Source organism: Rhodamnia argentea, chromosome 2 (genome assembly GCF_020921035.1).
Source record: "Rhodamnia argentea isolate NSW1041297 chromosome 2, ASM2092103v1, whole genome shotgun sequence".
Taxonomy (NCBI): Eukaryota; Viridiplantae; Streptophyta; class Magnoliopsida; order Myrtales; family Myrtaceae; genus Rhodamnia; species Rhodamnia argentea.
Window position 1 is genome coordinate 27,613,726 of NC_063151.1, and position 19,828 is coordinate 27,633,553.

The 19,828-nt window shown below is 40.8% G+C and overlaps 2 protein-coding genes across 10 annotated transcripts; both read right to left on the reverse strand.

The window, feature by feature from the left end:
- Positions 1–2,678: 2,678 nt before the first annotated feature.
- On the reverse strand, positions 2,679–7,594 carry LOC115737381 (protein FLX-like 1). Of its 6 annotated transcripts, none has more exons than XM_030669480.2 (5): positions 7,433–7,551; positions 6,383–7,172; positions 6,126–6,289; positions 3,060–3,136; positions 2,679–2,935 (listed from the first exon to the last, which is right to left on the reverse strand). In XM_030669480.2, exons 2-5 carry the CDS (start codon positions 6,982–6,984, stop codon positions 2,852–2,854), a joined length of 927 nt encoding a protein of 308 aa, XP_030525340.1. In that variant the 5' UTR covers positions 6,985–7,172; positions 7,433–7,551; the 3' UTR covers positions 2,679–2,851. The 6 variants fall into 6 exon arrangements, with proteins under 6 accessions (XP_030525340.1, XP_030525342.1, XP_048130194.1 ...); XM_030669482.2 differs by having other exon boundaries at positions 2,679–2,932; positions 3,057–3,136; XM_048274237.1 differs by having other exon boundaries at positions 2,833–2,935; positions 6,383–6,931; positions 7,470–7,594.
- A 1,157-nt stretch (positions 7,595–8,751) lies between these two features.
- LOC115737592 (bidirectional sugar transporter SWEET2) lies at positions 8,752–12,671 on the reverse strand. 4 transcript variants are annotated; one of them, XM_048274242.1, is made up of 8 exons: positions 12,446–12,671; positions 11,602–12,123; positions 10,443–10,479; positions 10,146–10,362; positions 9,868–10,026; positions 9,650–9,769; positions 9,419–9,553; positions 8,752–9,040 (listed from the first exon to the last, which is right to left on the reverse strand). In XM_048274242.1, the coding sequence occupies exons 2-7, from the start codon at positions 11,666–11,668 to the stop codon at positions 9,431–9,433; spliced, it is 723 nt and encodes a 240-aa protein (XP_048130199.1). In that variant the 5' UTR covers positions 11,669–12,123; positions 12,446–12,671; the 3' UTR covers positions 8,752–9,040; positions 9,419–9,430. The 4 variants fall into 4 exon arrangements, with proteins under 4 accessions (XP_048130199.1, XP_048130198.1, XP_048130197.1 ...); XM_048274241.1 differs by lacking the exon at positions 8,752–9,040 and having other exon boundaries at positions 9,234–9,553; positions 11,602–11,825; positions 11,987–12,123; positions 12,446–12,670; XM_048274240.1 differs by lacking the exon at positions 8,752–9,040 and having other exon boundaries at positions 9,234–9,553; positions 11,602–11,831; positions 11,987–12,123; positions 12,446–12,670.
- Positions 12,672–19,828: the final 7,157 nt, after the last annotated feature.

Genomic DNA, 19,828 nt, shown 5'->3' on the forward strand with positions numbered 1-19,828 from the left:
GTGCTTGCTAACAAAGTGAACACACCTCATTTGATAATGACCAGTAACAGGAACATTGCCCGTATAAAGGGCGCTGGAGCACAGAAGCAGTAACCTGGAATCAGAACATTTGAGTATATAATTCAGAGCGGTGAAGGACAGAAAATAAACAAACAGTGAAGAACTCTGGAAAATATGGAAAAGGTGAGAATTTTACACAAGAATATATCATCCTCAACAAAATAATAACAAATAAGCTACAACATAGGCGTTCGCAAGTCACAGGATAACAGAAAGAGAAAACATGAATCACCAATTCAGCCATGAAACATGCAAAGCAAAGTCTTAATAATCTAAATCAACGCAAGACAAAGGCAGTGTGCAAAAAATCTACTGACAGTCACCGAAATTCCTTCCATGAATAGTTAGTGTCGTATTGACAACACCATGTCCGCGTGGATATCCAATTAAAAATGTTAATGGAGTGCATATACAGTATTTTTAGCAACAGAATGAAAATTAAGTGCAACAGCCTCTCGGACAATTCAAATACCTATTCAAGTTTGATAATCTCTCAAACGCCTTCCAATTGTAATTTATTTCATTTAAGAATGACATAACTAACACCATGAGGATGAGGGAGGTTTCCACCACCACCAATATGTCCTCTTCCTCAGTAAAAACATTTATGCCATATAAAATCTTCTATCAAAGTCCACACGCACTTCCACTTTTAAACTAAAATACTAGAAGAATCTTCCTCAAGATACAGTCACCCCATTTTCCTCCTCAGTTTGCATAAGACTTTTTGCCAAATCGGACTCGTGCTCCTGTTTATCTCTTCCCATCAAAACAACCAAAGCAATAGACTTGAAGTGCCGCTGTTCCTCTCTGATCAAACATCAAATTTATCTTCCCAGAGTTGTCATCAATCATATCAACCAGACATTTAGTCCCTCAAAATTGCATTGCTAATAAAAAAGATCAAGAAGCAAAACGGCTTCTGTTATAGTAAAAAAAGGAAATCCTTCGAACCAACATATTGACAACTTGATGGGCAAGCAAAAGCCAGTTTGCTAGCAGCTAGCCCTTTCTTTCCGACTAGAACCAAGAACCAAGAACCAAGTAATCTGGAAATGAAACAATGCTACAACTTTTCGCCTCAAAACAACAACAAATTCTACCAGTTACTCTTGTTTGGGTTAACATCAGCTTTAGTATATCTTCCAAGTATCCCTGTGTTAGAGTAACCTCAACCAAGGAAAACAAATGCAGAAAGAACAAAGTAGAGGACAATATCTTAGACACACAGCACTTACTTGACCATAAAATGATCCTGTAGCATCAATGTTGAATATCTTTCATTTAGAAGGTGCAAGCAAGGAATACGTGGCTGCTGCTTTTTGGCAATGGAATGAGATGAATGGAGCTCTTCAATTAAAAAATTTCTTTGAAAGGAGAAATCAAGGGCACAAACTTCACCAGCTAAAACTGTCCATTCAATCTATTCCACTGCCCAAATTGATGGGACAGTCACACTCCTAAATTGCATCAACTTCATACTAGAAGCATGAGAAACTTTGCTTAGCTTTTGTGAGAGGCAGAGAGAGGCAACTGCTCCCACTGGATGTTACAAGTCTGGTGTCATACTAAAGGAGGTTGTCAATATAACCCAGAATATTTCACACAGATAAAATTTACACCACAAGTCAGCCTTGGGACATACCAAGACCAACAACCCAAATTGGAGGAAGTGATCTCCCTCGGCAGAAGCCAGAATTAATACTGGCCAGCTTCTCAAGCCTCGGAACAGATGAATATTCTACAGCCCAAAATAGGACACAAACAAAAGCAAGCTACATGAAATAGAATCACAAAAGTCCTCACCAGAGACAAGAAAGAAACATAAAAAATCAGACTATTCCAAGCCTGGATGTGATCTGATTATGATGAAAAGATCCCACAAAAGTTACGGGGAATGAGTAAGGGAAATCAACCGAAACTCTGATCACAAAGAAGGGTTGTTGTGATAAAAAGGTCGGAACAAAAGTCATGGGAATAGGTCACAAAATACATGGTGCCCTACATGAGCTAAACCTCTTTACTCCATTTACATGTCATGTAAAAGCTGAAGATGGAATCCAATATCCAGAAACTTCTTAGGTGATGGGCAGGCTTCGCATGTCATTCTCAATCTATATTCTACCGCCTGACTTACATAGCCAAATTAGTCAAATATGAGGTTGACACCCTGTTGAAATTAGTAGAGGCAGATGACAACGATGTGGTTTTTGCGCGGTTGATGACTAGATGTGTTTTTGGCAAGGTTGATGACTAAGATCTCTCATCTAATCCTATTAACCTAAGGATACTACAAACCTTGAAAGTCTAAGTTGCTGAGCCAAAGGCTGCACTCAGAATGATGTATGATTCTCAAGTACTCAATTCTTAGAGTCCTTCTGATCTGAGAATTATTTAAGTCGGACATATCTGTGACATATTCCTCTAAAAACCAACCACCAGGATGGCAATGTACCTATCTAAGGAACTTGACCAAAACCTAGCATGTCATATTAAATAAAGGAAGCACCAATAACATAGTTATCAGTTAAGCAATTGTTGGAGATGAACTTTCAAGCAACATCATTAAAGAATTTAAGAGAAAAGCCAGACCTCCGCATCAAAAGCGACAAAATTAAAGAAGACCATCATTAAATAACAAAACGTCTGGTACAACTTCAGGCAGCATATAATGGAGGCAAACCCCCAAAAGTACGATGACAACTGGAAAGCCAGTCCTAATAATATACCTAGTGAGTTGCAGCCTAAGGTAACAGTTATAACTCAGCTTACATCGATATGCAAATCTAGTCTATCTGTGTCCAGGAGGAGCATATGCACCCCAAGCAGCAGGCACATGTCCATATTGGGGGTAGCCTTCCAGACCAGCAGGAATCTGGAATTCAAAGATAAAGCACGCTAATACTTAACCCTTATATAAACACCTTATCAGATGCAGACATGTCCAAAACAAACGTTAACCATAAGACAATATGAATATTTCTAAGAAACACACATACAGGATGCATGCCGTAGCCAGCAGGATAAGGATTTCCAGCATAACTAACTTCAGGATTGGCGTAAGCTGTAATGTAGCCTGCACATACAGAGACAAAGAATTAAAAGGTTGAACAACCGAGAAATAGGGACCATTTCTGGTGGAGCAATAAAATGTAAAAGCCGGTAATAGCTTCATTTTCACGTGTTGAAGATGCCATGTAATAACACTAGACAATAACTTAGTAGACAATAATGTATGTACAACTAGGTAACCTGATCAGATTAGGCAATAAATATTCATAGTTCCTTCATCATCTTTACGTCAGTATCAATTGAGCTGGCCAAAAGCAACCCATGATTGAATTTAGCACTAGTAATACAATAACTAGGATTTATTGTTCATATCTAGCAATGGCCAAAAGCAACCCATGTAGAGTCTAAAAGTAATAGCCTGATTCGCATTACTATCAAGAAAAAGATAGGCCTTGCAGATAAAAAAAAAAAAGAGACAAGGACGTTTAACAGATGGTTTACTGAAAAAGCATTTAAATAAAATCTTGCATTTTTTGCACATAAACTAATTAAATGGAGCATATTCATTCCCTCTTTAACATCAAGTGCATGCATGTACAGAGAAGATTTATCATTATGTACACAGGAAAGAAGCTTCTGCATGGAAAATGAGAATGAATTGTCATTAAAGGGGAGTCGACTTCAGGTTTCTTTGCAAAGGCAAACAATTAAGAATACACACTCCGCAATTTATAGATTTCTTTTGAGGGCTTCTGTAGTACTTGATACGTAGGGATGGCAATGGCCAGGTAAAGTAGAGTACCTAGCCCTCCCAAACCCTAACAGCACTTAAACAAGTTGCGGTTTAGAGCTGTGGGACGAGATTGGGTTAACACTTGCATAACCCTATAGGTTTGGGACAGGTTAGTGATTCGCGTTGCAGTAACTTCCAAATCCAAACCCAAGAACCATTTCACTAAAATATTTTTACTATTCTTAAAAACATAAGGTCGCCTATGTTGTTTTATATACACAAAACTAGGATTAATTCATATGCATCTACTTTTTTCTAGAATATACACAGTTTTTCCTTCACTTTTCATGATTGTTGAAAATTTATAGAACCATTAGGGGTGGTTGTATAATCTCAATTTTTTCATGATTCCGGATTTTAACCAAGATGGTCTATCATTTACTAGAGTTGGATAATTTTTACCACCAAAACACAGAGGGATATCAAGAACCCATTGGGAAGCTGATTCATACCAGATGATTTAAGTGGGACGGGTTGGGGACTTTTTCCAAAGTCCTATAAGGCTTGCAACAGGTTTGTAACATTCGGAGATATTTCTTGGAACGGGTTTAGGACAAGAATAGCAGCCCCAAACCCATCCCGTTGCCATCCATTCGATATGCATCCATAACTACAAACCAATAAAGTCTTGATAAGCACTAATTCTTCTATGTTTCAAGAGATCTCTTTGTTGATTTGGGAAATGCCTCGCATATATGCTCTTCATTAATAAGTGATATTCGACCCAAAAAAAAAAAAATCACTAAGTGATATAAATATCTTGACAAGAAGCCGGGTTGAAACATCTTTGCATGTTACCTTTTTGCTTTCTTTATATTGAAATCCAGCTGTCAACAATGCTTCATATGCATCACCAGAAACTGTAGATTTCGATCATTAACTAAAACCGAATTCAAAGAATCATTGAGCCACTTCTCGTTATTGGCAGTTTCCTCCATTGTCTAATAAATGGATTTATCTTCTTTTTCCTTTTAATTTTTAGGTTAACAAAAACGTCCCTCTAGTTCTTCTAAGTAAAGTTCAGCGAAGTTCACGATTTTTTTCCCTTTTCCCTCCGTATGGATCATGTGGCACCATTACATTACCAAAATTTCCTTTTGTAGACTAAAAAGTTAAAGTAGGCCGGAAGATAAGTTTTGTGTGGGACCGGCATACTCTATATGTCACCGAAGTTGCACTCATTTGATTGTAATTCTCATGCACATAATTAGGCAACATGGAGATCTCTTCCTCTAGCATCTTTATTTACTATGGAGCTATTCAGCTACACCCTTATAGACTTCCTCGGCTCTTTCATGCAGTTATTGCTGATCGATCAATCACATTGCAAGATAGAATAACTTTATGCCAAGATTCTGCTATATCTGACTTTATGGCAAGATTCTGCTAAAAATAGAAAAATTGCAACAAAATCTTTTTTCAAGTAAAGGTTGGACTTTGTCGTGCAATTTGTCTATGCAAGCTGCATAAGGATTTAGCTCGTGCAAATTTAACCAGTTACTTCGAGTTCCTTGATTGCAGTATATGACGTTCTTAAAATATTTAATAAACAAAGTTATTTGCTGTTTTTTATATTAATTCATTCTGAGACACATGATCTACTTGGAGTTCTTGATAGGTAATTTATTTATTTTTAGTTTTTTGGGTCTCTTTAGGGATGAAAGGGTGGGAAGGATCAAACCCAAGGCCTCTTGGATCTTGGGAAGAACCAGAACGACAGAATTCAGCCAAACTACTTATTCCTCCCTTCCAAAAATTTTCCTATACTAATACATGAAATTGAGACCATGCTCCTTTGGAATATATCTCCTCAGAAAATTAATGGAAAACTAATCCATGCAACTCAGGGGAAGCACACTAGGCAAGCCATTCAACAGGAATGTCTTTGTCTTCATTATATGTCCATCACCAACTTCAGTAAAAAATCCAATTAGTTATTCTTCTGGGAAAGGAAAATGAACAAAGATGCTATAAACCCAATTACTTCTCCAGCATCCATGGGTTTACAAGAAATTGGCATATTATAGCACAAAAAAACCTCTTTGTTCACTGGTTCATCCATTCAATAGAAAATCTTGGCAATAACTTAATCAGTTGAAGAGGATGAAAGCTTATTCCTTCCCATCCATGATTCCAACACCGGAATGCCTACTTGAAGCCAGTCAACCAAGTTCAATTCGACATGACATGCTAATTATTGAAACCTGAAACTGACTAGAAACCAAAAGTATTTATGAAGAAAAAATCACAAAGAAAGTACCTGGATTGCCAACAGCAGCGGCAGCACGAGCTCTCTTCTCTGCGTTAGCAATCTCTGCTCGAAGCTTCTCCAACTCACGGGCCATGGAAACCAAGTTCTGCTCCATCACCTGACCATGCTCATAATTATCGGCACTTCCTTTCTTTTCATACTCAATAGCAGCTCTGGACACCAAAAAAACATGTAACAAAATCAAATTTCCACACTGAAAAGCAGCCCTTCAAGAGGACAGGAGACGCATGACCATAAATCAATACCTAGCGCGCTGTACTTCCTGCTTCATGGTCTCAATCTCTGCCCGCAATGCCGGCATCTGCTGTAGGTCTGCCGTCATCCTAGCCAAATCTTGAGTCATTGCTTGCACCTGCCCAGTAAGCTCTTGTCTTACACCCGTAAGCTCCTTAATATCTGCATTGACCTGAACAAGCTCACCCCTCATAGCGTCCACTGCACGCAGATCCACTTCCAGCCTCACTGATTTATCATACAATTCCCTCATCCGAACATCCTTTTCTGCTCGTAAGGAATCCGAGATCTGCACCATCTTTTGCAACTCATACTGGGCAGCTTCCAGTTCCTGCTTGAGAGCAACATGCGTCGCGGCTAACCTCTGGTTATCCACCAAGAGCCCTTGAATATCTTCATGTTGAGCAGCGAGACGCTCCTCGATAATGGCAGGGTGAGGAGGGCGCCTTCCAGGGCCCATGCCAAGTTGGGATTCGCGCAATTCCCCCAGTAATGCTGGATGAGTCATTGCACCTAGGTCTCTACTAAATGGAAGCTCGCGGATGGAAGGAGGACGCCCCGCATGAGGCGCACCTTTCAGTGGAAGAGGGGGGCCGCGATTTCTTCCCGACATCCTCTGTCTCTGTCTTTCTCAACGTTTTCTGACAGCCACAACAAAAACCAATATCAAGAAGAGATAAATACGGCCTTCTAATCGGATCAACTGATATTCGCCAACAACTTCAATCGCAGAACAGAGAATGCGAGAGCTAACATCAATATCAACATCGAGCATGCAGGAACCATTGCCGTCTAGTCATCCTGAACACCACCAGATCATGTGAATTTCGATCAACGAAACTGACTAAAGCGACAAATTACCTACCCCAACAAGCAAAAAAAATCGCCGACAAAAGGCAGGCAATGATAAGGGCAGTTAAATTGGGGATTAAAAGCAGGTGCAATTCGATTGTGAACAATCAGTTGCATAAAATCTGCTGTTTTCACCGATTTGACTGCAACACAACCCAAAATTCGATTCGACGAAAGCTCGCCACAAATGAATACAGCGAAAATTATACCTAAAAAGACTGTAGAATCCTACACGAGCGGAGACGAAGGACCTTCGAAGAGTTGTGGGAGCAATTGGAAGACTCAGGAGGAGAGAGACTGTCCGTCTGCTTCAATTGGCTCTACGAGAGAGAGAGAGAGAGAGAGAGAGAGAGAGAGGAACTCCAGCTTTGCTTGTGAAAGAGAAAGGAGTTATGTAAAAAACCCTGCATTCGTTTGGTGTTTTTCTTTAGTAAATTCTTCACCTTTTTCTCCAAACTGAGTAAAAATCCGAAACCTATATCGTTTTTCCTGCAAGTAAAAAAAAAAATTACAGAGAAAACATATCTTTTTTTTTAAATGTATTTTTTTTTTCATATAATTTATTCACATTTCATTATGTCTACGAAAGTCCTATTAAAAAATATTTAGATTGGATTATCGGCGCTGCGAAAAAACCTCCGTGCACCGTTAAAAATCTCCCTAGCATGAGGAAGTTGATCCCGAGGGACATATTTAATGTAAATAATATCTGCTCATTACAAAGGATTTATTTTGGACGAACTTATGACGAGTGATTGCAACAACACGACGGAAGCGAAAATTTGTCAAATTGAATGACCAATATATACTTTCGCGCTTTTTAACAAGGCCTAACCTTTCGGGTCGGGCCATAATGAATCGAACAACCCGAAGGCCCAGTCTGAGGACAAAGGCCATAATGATCTGAGGACGGGGCCCATCGTTCGATAAAGTTGCCGTTCCCCCTTTTTAGCACCATATCGGACACAAGCACAAAGCTGGGAAGCGAAAATGGGAGAGGGGACCGTAGCCAATTATGGTTCGATTGTCATCGCTTCAGGGCTTTCGTTTTCCGGAATCCCCGGAAGGGAGTTCCTTCTTCATTGCCACATTGCCTGTTTGTCGCGTTCCCTTTCTGAATCCGAACAAGCGAATCGTTCGTCGAGTCCGTGTGCAAGAGACGACTGCAACGTAAGTACAGTCCAGTAGGGTCCATCCAATTCTGATAAGTTCTCACTTGGGTTGCTGTAGATGCTCCTAGGCGTTCAAGAGTTGCCGGAACAAACGAGGAATCTAATTCCTGAGCCTTGTGTATTACCGACAGGGAATGTAAATCCCCTGGAAATGGCAGACTCTAATCTTAGCTTCAGACCAACCTTTTGAACTTGTCAATGAAGCATCCTTGCAAACAGGTTAGAAAATAGTGCTGTGAAGTGTGGATGATCTCCAGCCAACAAGCATATTATTCCCTGCCGGCAAACGAATTCCATCTCCCTTTTACTTCACATGCTTCTCGAGATTCATGGTTCCATCTCCCTTGTTGGCTGGATGATCTCCAGCCAACAAGCATATTATTCCCTGCCAGCAAACGAATTCCATCTCCCTTTTACTTCACATGCTTCTCGAGATTCATGGTTTCATTGGATGATAAACCACGACGACGACAAAGACGACGAGCACCCTTATCCCACTTAAGCATGGTCGGCTAAAAATAGATAAAAGAAGCGAAGCATCACGACTAAAACTTTAACTTCCTAACAAGGGAGATTAGCGCCGTGCCCAGCGGATCAGATTATCTCAGCAGCACGCTAGTGATGGTTCTCCTCATAAGAGAGCTTCTGTAACAACATATGCAGCAGACGAGATGGGAAAGAACTATGTGGAAGATGCGACCGACGAGAATGGCTGGCACTCATTCAGCACTTTAAGAATTTTGAAATGACTTTAAAGAGTTCTACCCGACTCAAGGCATCACGCCCGCTAATGCAAGAACAAACTTGTAAAAGTTTACTTTTGGGGAAATTCGGGCTCTTTACTCACAAAAAACTGCAAATGCTGTTTATTCCTTCGAACTGTTTGTGATTTACAGAAGAGTATGGTGAACACGAAGAATGGCTACACAGTAGACAATGTTGAATCAATCACGAAACGGTTCTGCTTGCCAAAGGTCATCGATATAAATGAACTTTAGAAAGAAATTCCAACTTATTATGCACCTTCACTGGCCACTATACCGTCTCTGCATATGATTCTATCAATGGTTCTCTTGAGCTTTCACTGTCAGTGCGCTTATAGTAACAATACAACACCAATTGGGTGATCCCCAAAATCGTTCCAATACCGTTTGGGACCTGAAATGAGGGAGAAAAAGATTACATGCCAGATGCATTAAAAACACGTGCGGAATGAATTGCAGTTTGGTTTCTAGAGTTCAAGAAAAAACTCACATAAATGAAGATGTCATTGTTGAAAATCCCATATAGGAAAAACGACGCGCTCATGAGGAACATGGAAAGAGAGAGATAAAACGGCATGAATTCAACGCTCTTCGTCCGGATCACCAAATTCTGAATATAGAAAATTTAGATACCCATCATCTCTCAACACTTCATGCCTGAGGTAGTTGATAATACGGAAGGGTGGTGAACTTGTCACCGTTTCTTACAATTATAAGCAATGGGGAAGCAAGCATAGAAATAAGGGAGACACCACTTATAATCCCGACAACGTCCCTCCGCAGGTCATCGTCCACTATTTGTAAGCTCCCAATTACTACAATGGCAAAAATAACAAGAACCGCCGAAAGAAATCCCAACATCATCACCTGCTTAAAAGCATTTAAATGCAACACAAATGACAGCTTAAATCAAAAGTTATGACTGCTAAAATCTGCTGCCAAAGTATCTGAATCACAAAAAATTCAGATGTGAAGGGGCCAGCAACCTTTTTCTGTTTATCCGCATATGTCACATAGAGAACTATGTATGCCAACTGAAAAAGTGCACCCGCGGAGTTCACTGTCATGACCAGCATGTTGTCGCTCGATATCAGCGGTGTGCCATACCATGTGCAAAGCAAGCAGTTCAAGAGAGCATATATATAAGGCAACCCAGAGAACTGCTCCGTTGACTGGTTTCTGACGATTCTTCTAAATGTCGGTCTGGTAATTTCAAATGAAATTCAGTAAGAAATATCTTCGTATAATGTAAATCGAAATGAAGCGCACGAATTGCAACTTACATAGGTGATACAAATACGCCAATAGCGAAAATGTTACCTGCAACAGACAATATCAGGGTCAAACATCAAAACCTTTAGTCCCCGACACAGTTAATTTTCAGAAAAGAGATCCCAGTGACGAAAGACAAGACCTTTGCAAATTCGCCTATACTAACAGCAACGGCACGCCTGATTCTGGACTTCCCTATATCTCATGAGGTCTAGATTGCAAATAGGCCATCAAACCAGGTTTTGGTACATTTCCACAGAGCTACTGCAATCATTCCCAAAACTCTGCTAGCGACCATAGTACTAAAACTTCACTAACTTATGATGAATTATACCTTAAATTTAAGTTCTCTTTATCTCTCAGTCTCAGGGAATCGCAAGGCACCAAGCCTTAACACGGTTCGACATCGAAAGATACTACTGAGGCATAATCTCTCGATTCAAATTCACGTCTGTAATAGGAAACTACCATCGCGTTTTGACAAATTTCTCCACAGTGAAACTAACGTTTGCTTCTGGATTCGAACAAAGCAACTTTTGGGCTCGGTTGAGATTCTCGTTCTTTCAAAGCTCAACTGTGATTTTCTCTTTCCTTTACTTCTTTGGATAAGCTAAAACTCAAGTGTCATCAGTGAATCATTACCGCATTTAGTCACAGCCCATTTCACAAAGCACTTTCCAGATTCCACATACCTCAGGGGGATCCTTTCCCATTCTTTTACATGGAAAGCAATAAGTATCTTCTTCTGATTGATTGTGCAACTATTCAGCTGAATGGCATTAGATAGTTTTCCAATGAAATGCGATCAAACTGAAAGTACAATTCCAGAGCGTTACTGTACTAGAATTCCCAAACCCTCTGTTCAATTTCGTGCTTGATCAAAAACATCGATTTCCATGGCCGAAAACCAGTATTGTAAGACCCCTGCTCTGATGAACTCGAAACGTTCTTTGCAAGGCAAAGTTCACATACCAAGAAGATACAATCGTTCTAACAAATCATGGGGTGGGAAAAAAACAGGACTTGTGCAATGGAAATCCTTCAGTTGACCCTACGAGGTCATTGCACAGAAATAGAAAGCAAGAAGCCAAGGCAACGACATATTCTGGACGTTCACTTATGAAAGCATCAAAACAGAGAGAGAGAGAGAGAGAGAGAGAGAGAGAGAACCTGCTGCTCCAGCTGCATCTTTGCAAATGGTGGAGACCGAAACTGAAAGGGAATACAAATCAATCATCAAGCCCTCAATTCAACTCAACTTTCGCTCTCAATCACCACCAAATCAGCTCACTGCTGCTCCAAAAGGCCACAGTTATTTGTCTCCTTCAGTTTTCTTCTGCTGCTCATAAACACCCCTCTCTGTCGCTCGCTCGCTCGCACGCGTTGAAATCCTCCTGTAGCTTTCGGTATCGTTTTTCACGTTTTAGAAAGTGTGAGAAAGCAGCATCCGTGCTACAGAAAGAAAGGGATATCCATTGACCACTTGCCATTTCAAAGCCGTCCTGAATCCCCAAGAAATAACTATTAACTACTACATAGCATAAAATATAGGTACCGGGCTTATCGTGAACAGCGCCGTTGGACCGGTAGGCATCATCAACGCACTGTCAGCGCCACAAAGAGATGTTGATATCTCCTGCAAATGAGGAGTCGACATCGTCTTCAGATACAGGACAAGGGACGGCCAGAGTCCTTTTCTGGCCACTCATCTCTCTCTTTCTTTCTTTCTTTAATGAATCTCGGCCCTTCGATTCTTTCAGTCAGACTCGGCGCTCGAACCGCGGGTTTCCCTCTTTCAGAATCAGAGTGTCTCCCCTAATGGTGGAGATGGCAATATACAAAGCAGTTGTTAGAATTACAGAGTGTGCCTTCTAGAAAAATAAGAGCTTTGTCCATTTCATGTTCACGCCCGGGAGAAGAAAACAAGCACCAATCAGAGAGGGGGAGAGAGGGATGCGAAACGATGTCGCACTCGAGAATCTTGCTTCAAAGAAGTGATGCGATAAACTGAAACGGGGAATGTTCGGAGTTTCGGGCTGTCGGGACTGGCCCGCTCAATTTAGCAAAGCTTGATCAATCGAAGTCTTCAGTGGGGCTTGATCACTCGAATGTCCAAGCTAATTTAGCACAGTCCGTGACGCGTCGACTTCCTCCGATTGCCAAAGGCTGTGGTCGAACGAGTCCTATTCCTTTGAAAAGAAGCTGAAAATTAATGGTTGCTTGCTCCCGTTAAATTAAGTGGATTGGTCTGCTGCGATTCGCGTGCCGTCGGAAGAAATTAGGACAGTCAAACGTTCGACGTTTTAGGCTGTCGGGATTGTTTTTCACGTCTTACATACTGCACGTGCACGCAGCTGTCTGTTTGAGACGAAGGGAGAAAAAAACTCCATGCAAAAAGTAGTTGAGCGGGTTATCGCGCGCTCTCGCTCGCTCGCACGTGGTCCGTACAGCAAATGACAGCTCAAGATCCGTGAAAAAAGGCTGGGCTGGGTTGTAGGCTTGTGGCTAAAGCATCTCCGGTTGCGTCGAGCAAAATCATTTCGAATTTGCGGTACTCCAATCCAATCCGATGATCAACCGCTCAACATGCTATGATAGTATGACAAATCTGTTCTTATAGAAGGAGGAAGTTGCTGCAGCTAGTATCAAATTGATCTATTTTACAAATTTACACTTGATTGTAACGCTTTGTGATTGATTTTATCATGATGTTATGTACCCTTTTTTTTAAGTGAAATGAAAATTTCATTCTGACAAAAAAAAAATTGGATAGAGAATTGGCCTATCAATCCCTAACTTATCGTCCGACCAAAAAAAAAAAATGTTTCCCGGACTTATTGTACACATGATGGCTTAATTTTGAATTTTTTAATTTCTGTCAATTTAATCCTAAATATTTGCTCGAAATTTCAATGTAATCATTTAATCAATTAATGCTTGAAATTGTCGACGTGATGATGTGCCACGCGGGACAGTCGTCGATGATCGAACCAACACATCAATGATTGTTTGTCAAAATTAGTGGAGATGACTACATTGGAATTTTATAGCAAATGTGAAATTAAAAAAAAATTATGATCAAATTAGCATAGTACAATATAAATTTAAAGCTGATGAGGTAATTTTGTCTCCAATGCGATGAGCTCTAGATTGAATGGTTGATAAGACACACAATCCAACAATGACGTTGACAAGGCATGGCTTGAATGGCTGATAAGGCGCGTGGGACAACTTTCTCGTTCACAAAGTCACGGGGGAGTCCTAAAATCTTGAAGCTCTTGAATTGGAACATGCGAAAATGCGTCCGGAGTACAGACTTGACCCAATTAAAATGTGAAAAGACCAAATGACGTAACGGTAGATCTTATGATTAGATTGCGTACTCCTAAAACGCTAATCGTGATACAAAAGGCGACTAACTATTTATTCCAATTTGCAGAGAAAAAGCTTCTTCTTCTTCTTCTTTTTGATCGAAAAAGCTTCTTATTTGACTATTGACATTTAAGGTTTGTGTTAATAAATGGATATTGTCTCGTCCAAATGTATGACATAAGAATAACCGGGGGGGGTTGTGGAAAACGCCTTTTCGGAAAAAAAAAGCCCGTCAGAAACGGAAACAAAAGCCTAGAAACTCGGAAGACAGAGGAGCCTCGCGGGGTACGAAAAGTCGGTGGTGATGTGAGTGGTCTGACCGATGCCAATGGAGGGTGCAGAGATATTGAAGAGGGCTTAGAGGGGTATGGTCGTTTTCGTAAATGCCCATTTGAGTAGAGTTAGGTAAGAGTGTGCATGATCCGAACCGGTCCAATTCCCAATTCATCATAAGAACATAGAGTTAGGTAGGAGTGTGCATGATCCGAACCGGTCCAATTCCCGATTCACCATAAGACTAATAAGTTGATTCGAAATCTTGCTATCAATCTCTTGGCCTAGGTAAGGGTGTGCATGGTCCGAATAGGTTTGGTTCCCATATAAAATCGAGGACCGGATTGGGAACCGGTTTGGAACCTAGGACAGGATCGGTAGTCCCAATCTCCAATTTTTTGAGATCGGGGATCGGCGATCCTGTCCGGTCTTGGTGGGACCGCTAATACCAAATACTTATATAAATCTAACCTTTGGATCCAAACTAACAATTTATAATCTCAATCATCCAACCTAATAAAACATGCAGATGACAATCATACAACCATCACACGAGTATTTATAATCCTAAAATAATGAAAAAAGATTAAATCGGGAAGAAAAACACTTAAAACAACTGAAACGGAATTATGCTCTTGCATCATTCTCCTCAAGTTGGAAAAAATCAAACTCAAAGTGGGATTACACTTGTAATTCACTAAATTCAAGTGCGAACAAAATAATGGATTTGCATAATATAGTCAAGATAAAACATAGATTGAGTCAAGACAAAACACGATCGGAGATCGCATATCGACAAATATAATCAAAGGTCGTGTTGCGAAGGCGAGATGCGAGCGTCAAGTGAGAGGTGCGGAGTGAGTGTTGAACGGAAGATGGGAAAATTAGATTGATTAGTTCTTCAAAATTTTCTAATTCTTTTTATAATCGAAAATTATATATATTTTTTGGGCGGTGCGGTTCGATCCCATCCACCATGGAACCGGGGATCGAACCGCTCCCCTTAAGGACGGGACCAACCCGGCGGGTCCGATCCGGGACCATTCGATCCAGTTTGCTGGCCCCTAAAGTTGGGAGGGAGTAGAAGTGGCAAAATGGATCTAGAATTCATATTTGACTCATCTTTTATGGCGATGGGTCATAAATGGGTTATTTAAAAATTTAATAGGTTTTAAATGGGTCATAAATAAATTAGCTAAAAAATCTAAAAAATTTATATATATATATATATATCTTTAAAAATGTATATGAAATAATTTTCTCTAAACTAGATTTTAATAATGAAGTGCTTTAACAATATAGATCGGATCGGGTATGGGTTGAATTTGGTATGAATCACTATATTATATAATATGAAAATGGGTCAAAACGAATTAAATAAGTCGTATGGATGAGATCATATGCGATCCGATTTAATTTTGACTTGATCCATCTATTTGACAACCGTAGATGGAGGAAGGAAGGATGTGACAAACAGAGGACCTACTGTCCCTACCTGTGAATAATTGGTCCATCCACACGATTCATTGGCATGCCCGCCCTAATTGCCCGAGAGATTCATTTAATTCCCGATAGTATGGTGGTCAAATTTTGGACGTTTGGGCTGCTATCCCGTTGAGTTCACGGCCCGGCAGTCCCCCTAACTCCAGAGAAATTGGCATTCACGAAACGAAATCGCCGCCTACACTGCACGTGCCTTCTTAATTAATTTCTCTTCATCTTCGTCGCTTGAAGCTCGGATCCGTGCTCGTTGGTGCCTCGTCTTTTGGTGTCGGCTCACCGGCGGCAAGGCGAGTTGGATTGAGAGAGAGAGAGTAGAGAAGAAAAGGAGTGGGAGGACGAGGCAGCATTCGTTGCCCGAACGAGCGGGTGGTAGTGCATGTCGCGAAGCGGTGTCCTTGTGCTGTGGTCGGTGATGCTGCCTTTTGCTTTAGATCAATTCACGAGACTTGTAAAGTATTTCATAGATCATCGAATGGTCTTCATGCATGGGCCCTGAGTTATAAGGAAAAAAAAAAAGGGTAAATAACGATGCTTTGTACTTTAGGCTGATTATTGGTGTTGCCTATCGAAGAAAAGCCCGCCGACTGAGATTTTCTAGGTTCACGATCTTTGCAAATGGAGTAGTAATGTGTGAGTTTTTTTACTTCTAAGTTTTGGACAAGTACATTAAAAGTCATAAAATTTAGGAAAAATTTCAAAAGATAGCCCGAAGTGCATTTATTTTCTCGAAAAATAATTCGGAATGGATCTTGTTTCAAATAAGGGTCTAAAGTGCCTAACTTTATTTCAAAAGAGGGCCTCAATTCGCCGGTGGTGAGTATTTAATATTTCCGGCGATTGGAACAAGAGCATTTTTGTAAAAAAAAAATTTGAATTAGAAAAGGCCAAAATCCAGTTTCTCTTCTTCGCTTCTCCAACCAGCGTTCATCCACGAACAAGGAGCTGGCCATATGCGGCCGGGGCGGCGGTGGCAATGATTACACTGGGGCCTGCGACCAAGCGGTGGCGACAGTGACCTTCAAAGGTGAGGCATTTTGAAAGAAACTAAAAGATTTCTCCTCGTGGGGTTCACGAAAAGCCTTCGCCCCAATTCGAAAATTGTTTTGATTGTGTCTTCCGTGTTGCCTGCGTGATTCAGCCGAGGACCGGTGGTGCCGGCGATGTGCAACCAGACAGCGGCTCTGCAACAGCGAAGAAAGCTCCGACCACCAACCCAACCATGGCCTATTCGAAGGTGGAGACACTGTGCGACTTGCTCGATGGAGGATCGATAGCTTCGGATCCTCTTCTTACAAAATATTCGGGCCTTTCAAAATGTGCATGAGGAATTGGTCGGTACTCCATAGATCAGTTAAGTTTCGCTCGAATGCGTTCAGCTAAATTTTGTCTAGCTACTGCTGTTCCATTAAGGCAGCATGTTTCCCACAGGAGGACATTCTTTTTAGCTGGGGCAACTGATACTCAAGCCCGACGCTGCAGCTCATGCCATAAAAATCAAGCCGATGGATCAAGGGACTGGCTTTTTCTTTGCCAGTCGCAGCCATGGTGTGAAGTTTGTTGAATATATTGGTAAAGTTGCTCCGGCAAAGGCGTCACGGCGACAAGAAACTAGTGCCTCATGATTTCAAGAGCAATAACTCGTCGAGCATGTTGTGTTAGATGTGGAGTTGGTTTCGTCTGAGGTTAATATTGGTGGCTCAAGATATGACCCAGACGCGTCATCCTCTAAGGTGCAAAATACAAAATGACATGGAGCTGGACATCCACAAAGGCCTCGTTCTTCCGGAGACAATTCTGATAAAGAAGAGCTACGAGGAGAAGCGCCGGAGGAAATGCGGCCCTCGTTCAGGGAAGCTTAAATCTCTCAAAGTCTCGATAGGGAGGTTGACGAGACTAGAAACACTGAATAGGAAGAATTCTTGAGAGATCTCGCGGACAAATCTTGATATCAGGTTCAATTATCACTGTACCGAAACAGAGATTACTCCCTCTATTCCCCTGGGCTCGTCCGCACACGGCCAGCTCACTGTTCGCGGATGAACGCGGGGTTGGAGAAGGGAAGGAGAGAACCTGGGTTTTGGAAGTTTTGGCTTTTTCCAATTCAATTTTTTTTGGGACAAAAATGCCCTTGTTCCAATCGCCGGAGATATTACATACTCACCACCGGCGAACTGAGGCCCTCTCTTTTGAATCAAAGTTGGACACTTCAGGCCCTTATTTATAATAATATCCACTCTGAGCCCTTTTTTTAAGAAAATGAATGCGCTTTTGGCCCTTTTTTGAAAATTTTCTTACAATTTATCGCGAAAGCACAATCGAGCTTTTAAAGTTTTAAATAGTACGATCAAGTTATAAAAATTTATCAATTTAATGGATCGAGTACCTTCGTTAATTTCGTTCGATTTGAGTAACAGAAAATACCAATGTGACACTCTTTTTATTACTTTCTAAAGAAAGAGATCGCTTCGGACATACCGATACTTCTTAATGCATTTTAAGACGGATGGCTTTTAATTTTATGTTGCTTCAATCAGAAAAAAAAAATCTGAAAAAGTTACAAAAAGATTAAAAAAAAAAAGCCAATTTTTTAGACTAATACTAAAAAACTAAAAAGAACGTGCCCAAAGATTAAAAACAAAAAAACAAAAACTTAGAGAGAGAGAGAGAGAGAGAGACAGGAGGGTCTGAGTGTTGAAGATGGCAGCGCAGCCACCCTGACATGGCTAACGAGAGTGTCGACCTCCGAGGAGTGTCGGTGAGGGCTCGTGACCATTGTCCGGCCACCGCGAGGGCCGTTGGCCTTTGCCTGCTCGCACGATGGTGGTGGCAGTGGCGCCACTCGCCTCCCATTACACGAGGATTGGCTTATCTCTCAAGTCCTACGCGACTTCCTCAATTAAAACGACCCTCTGGATTTGGCCAAGGCTATTTGGATAGACCATCTAAAAACTCAAGTAAAACCTTGCATCTTGCGAGGGTCCTTGCGAATGCTCGACCATCTAAAAATTTTTCAATACAAATATTTCCTTCCTTATGCAAAACCTTGCTTTATGTGAGGATCCCTGTGAATAATGCCAAAAGTTTTCGTCTTTTTTCCACGCAACCATCCAATGTTTTCTCGTAGATTCGTCATGAGCGCATCTGAAGTTGATTTGCACTCGCGAATTCAGGTGGGTTCCCTCTTGAATCGGCTTTATTTGTCCAAATACGTGCCATTCGACAACCCGAAAAAAACCGATTCTCTGGATTTTTCGCCGAGACTCACTGGATTGATGGAGCTAGCAAGCAACCGGGAGATCCCTTGCCTGCGTGCATCAAGGGCTCAAGCTGAAGGCCACCGACCCTCGCCATGCTAAGTAGCGGGAGGCGGCACAACCCTTTGAACCCAACCATGCCTATTTGGGCCTCAGTCGGTAGTTGTGTTTTTCTTTCTCCAATTTTCGGACTCTATCGTGCTTTTTAGCCTTCCTTCTTTCGAAAAGATCTTTTCAAAAAAAAATTTCGAAAATGACTGTAATGACAAAAAAATCGGCGCCTCTCTATATGTGAAAATGATTAAAAAAACAATGTCAACGTTTTTATTTTTGTTTTAACTCAGATTGGACGGAGTTAGTGATACGTTCGATTCGATTGGACAAATTTAATAAATTTTATTAATTTGATTGCACTATTTAAAAATTTAATTGGTTGTTAACTAACCGATCGTAGGTTCGAATCCTATTTGGGGAGATTTGATTCATTTGGAATTCAAGTCATTTCGAATTAAAGACCCGCTAGCACCGCTGGCAATTTGCTCTCACTTTGAGGGGTCTAAAACTAACGGCAACCCATAAAAGGAATGTTCCCAGGTTTGCATAGGAAAGTTGAGATCAGATATTTTAAGAGGATACTGGATAGCTTAGGTTAGAGAATACCAACAAATTCGGAATGTTTTGTTCGGTCCATGCACATCATAATCTTACAGATTCTGTCTAATTATGATTATGTTTCTTCGTATAACTGAATGGCACGATTGTAATTAGCCGGCTATGCAAAGAGGAACTAGCACAACAACTAACCATCCTGATTGCTCACTTACATTTGAGTTTCCAAGACACAAAGAGAATCCATGAACATTGGTTCTCGAGTCAAAACTATGAAATCGTTCTTCAATTTAGGATGAAATTTTAAAAAGTAACTACATAGTTATTTGACTTAAACAACAAAAATTAGGAAGAGAAATAGTTTTTCGAAATAGAAATTTTGTGCG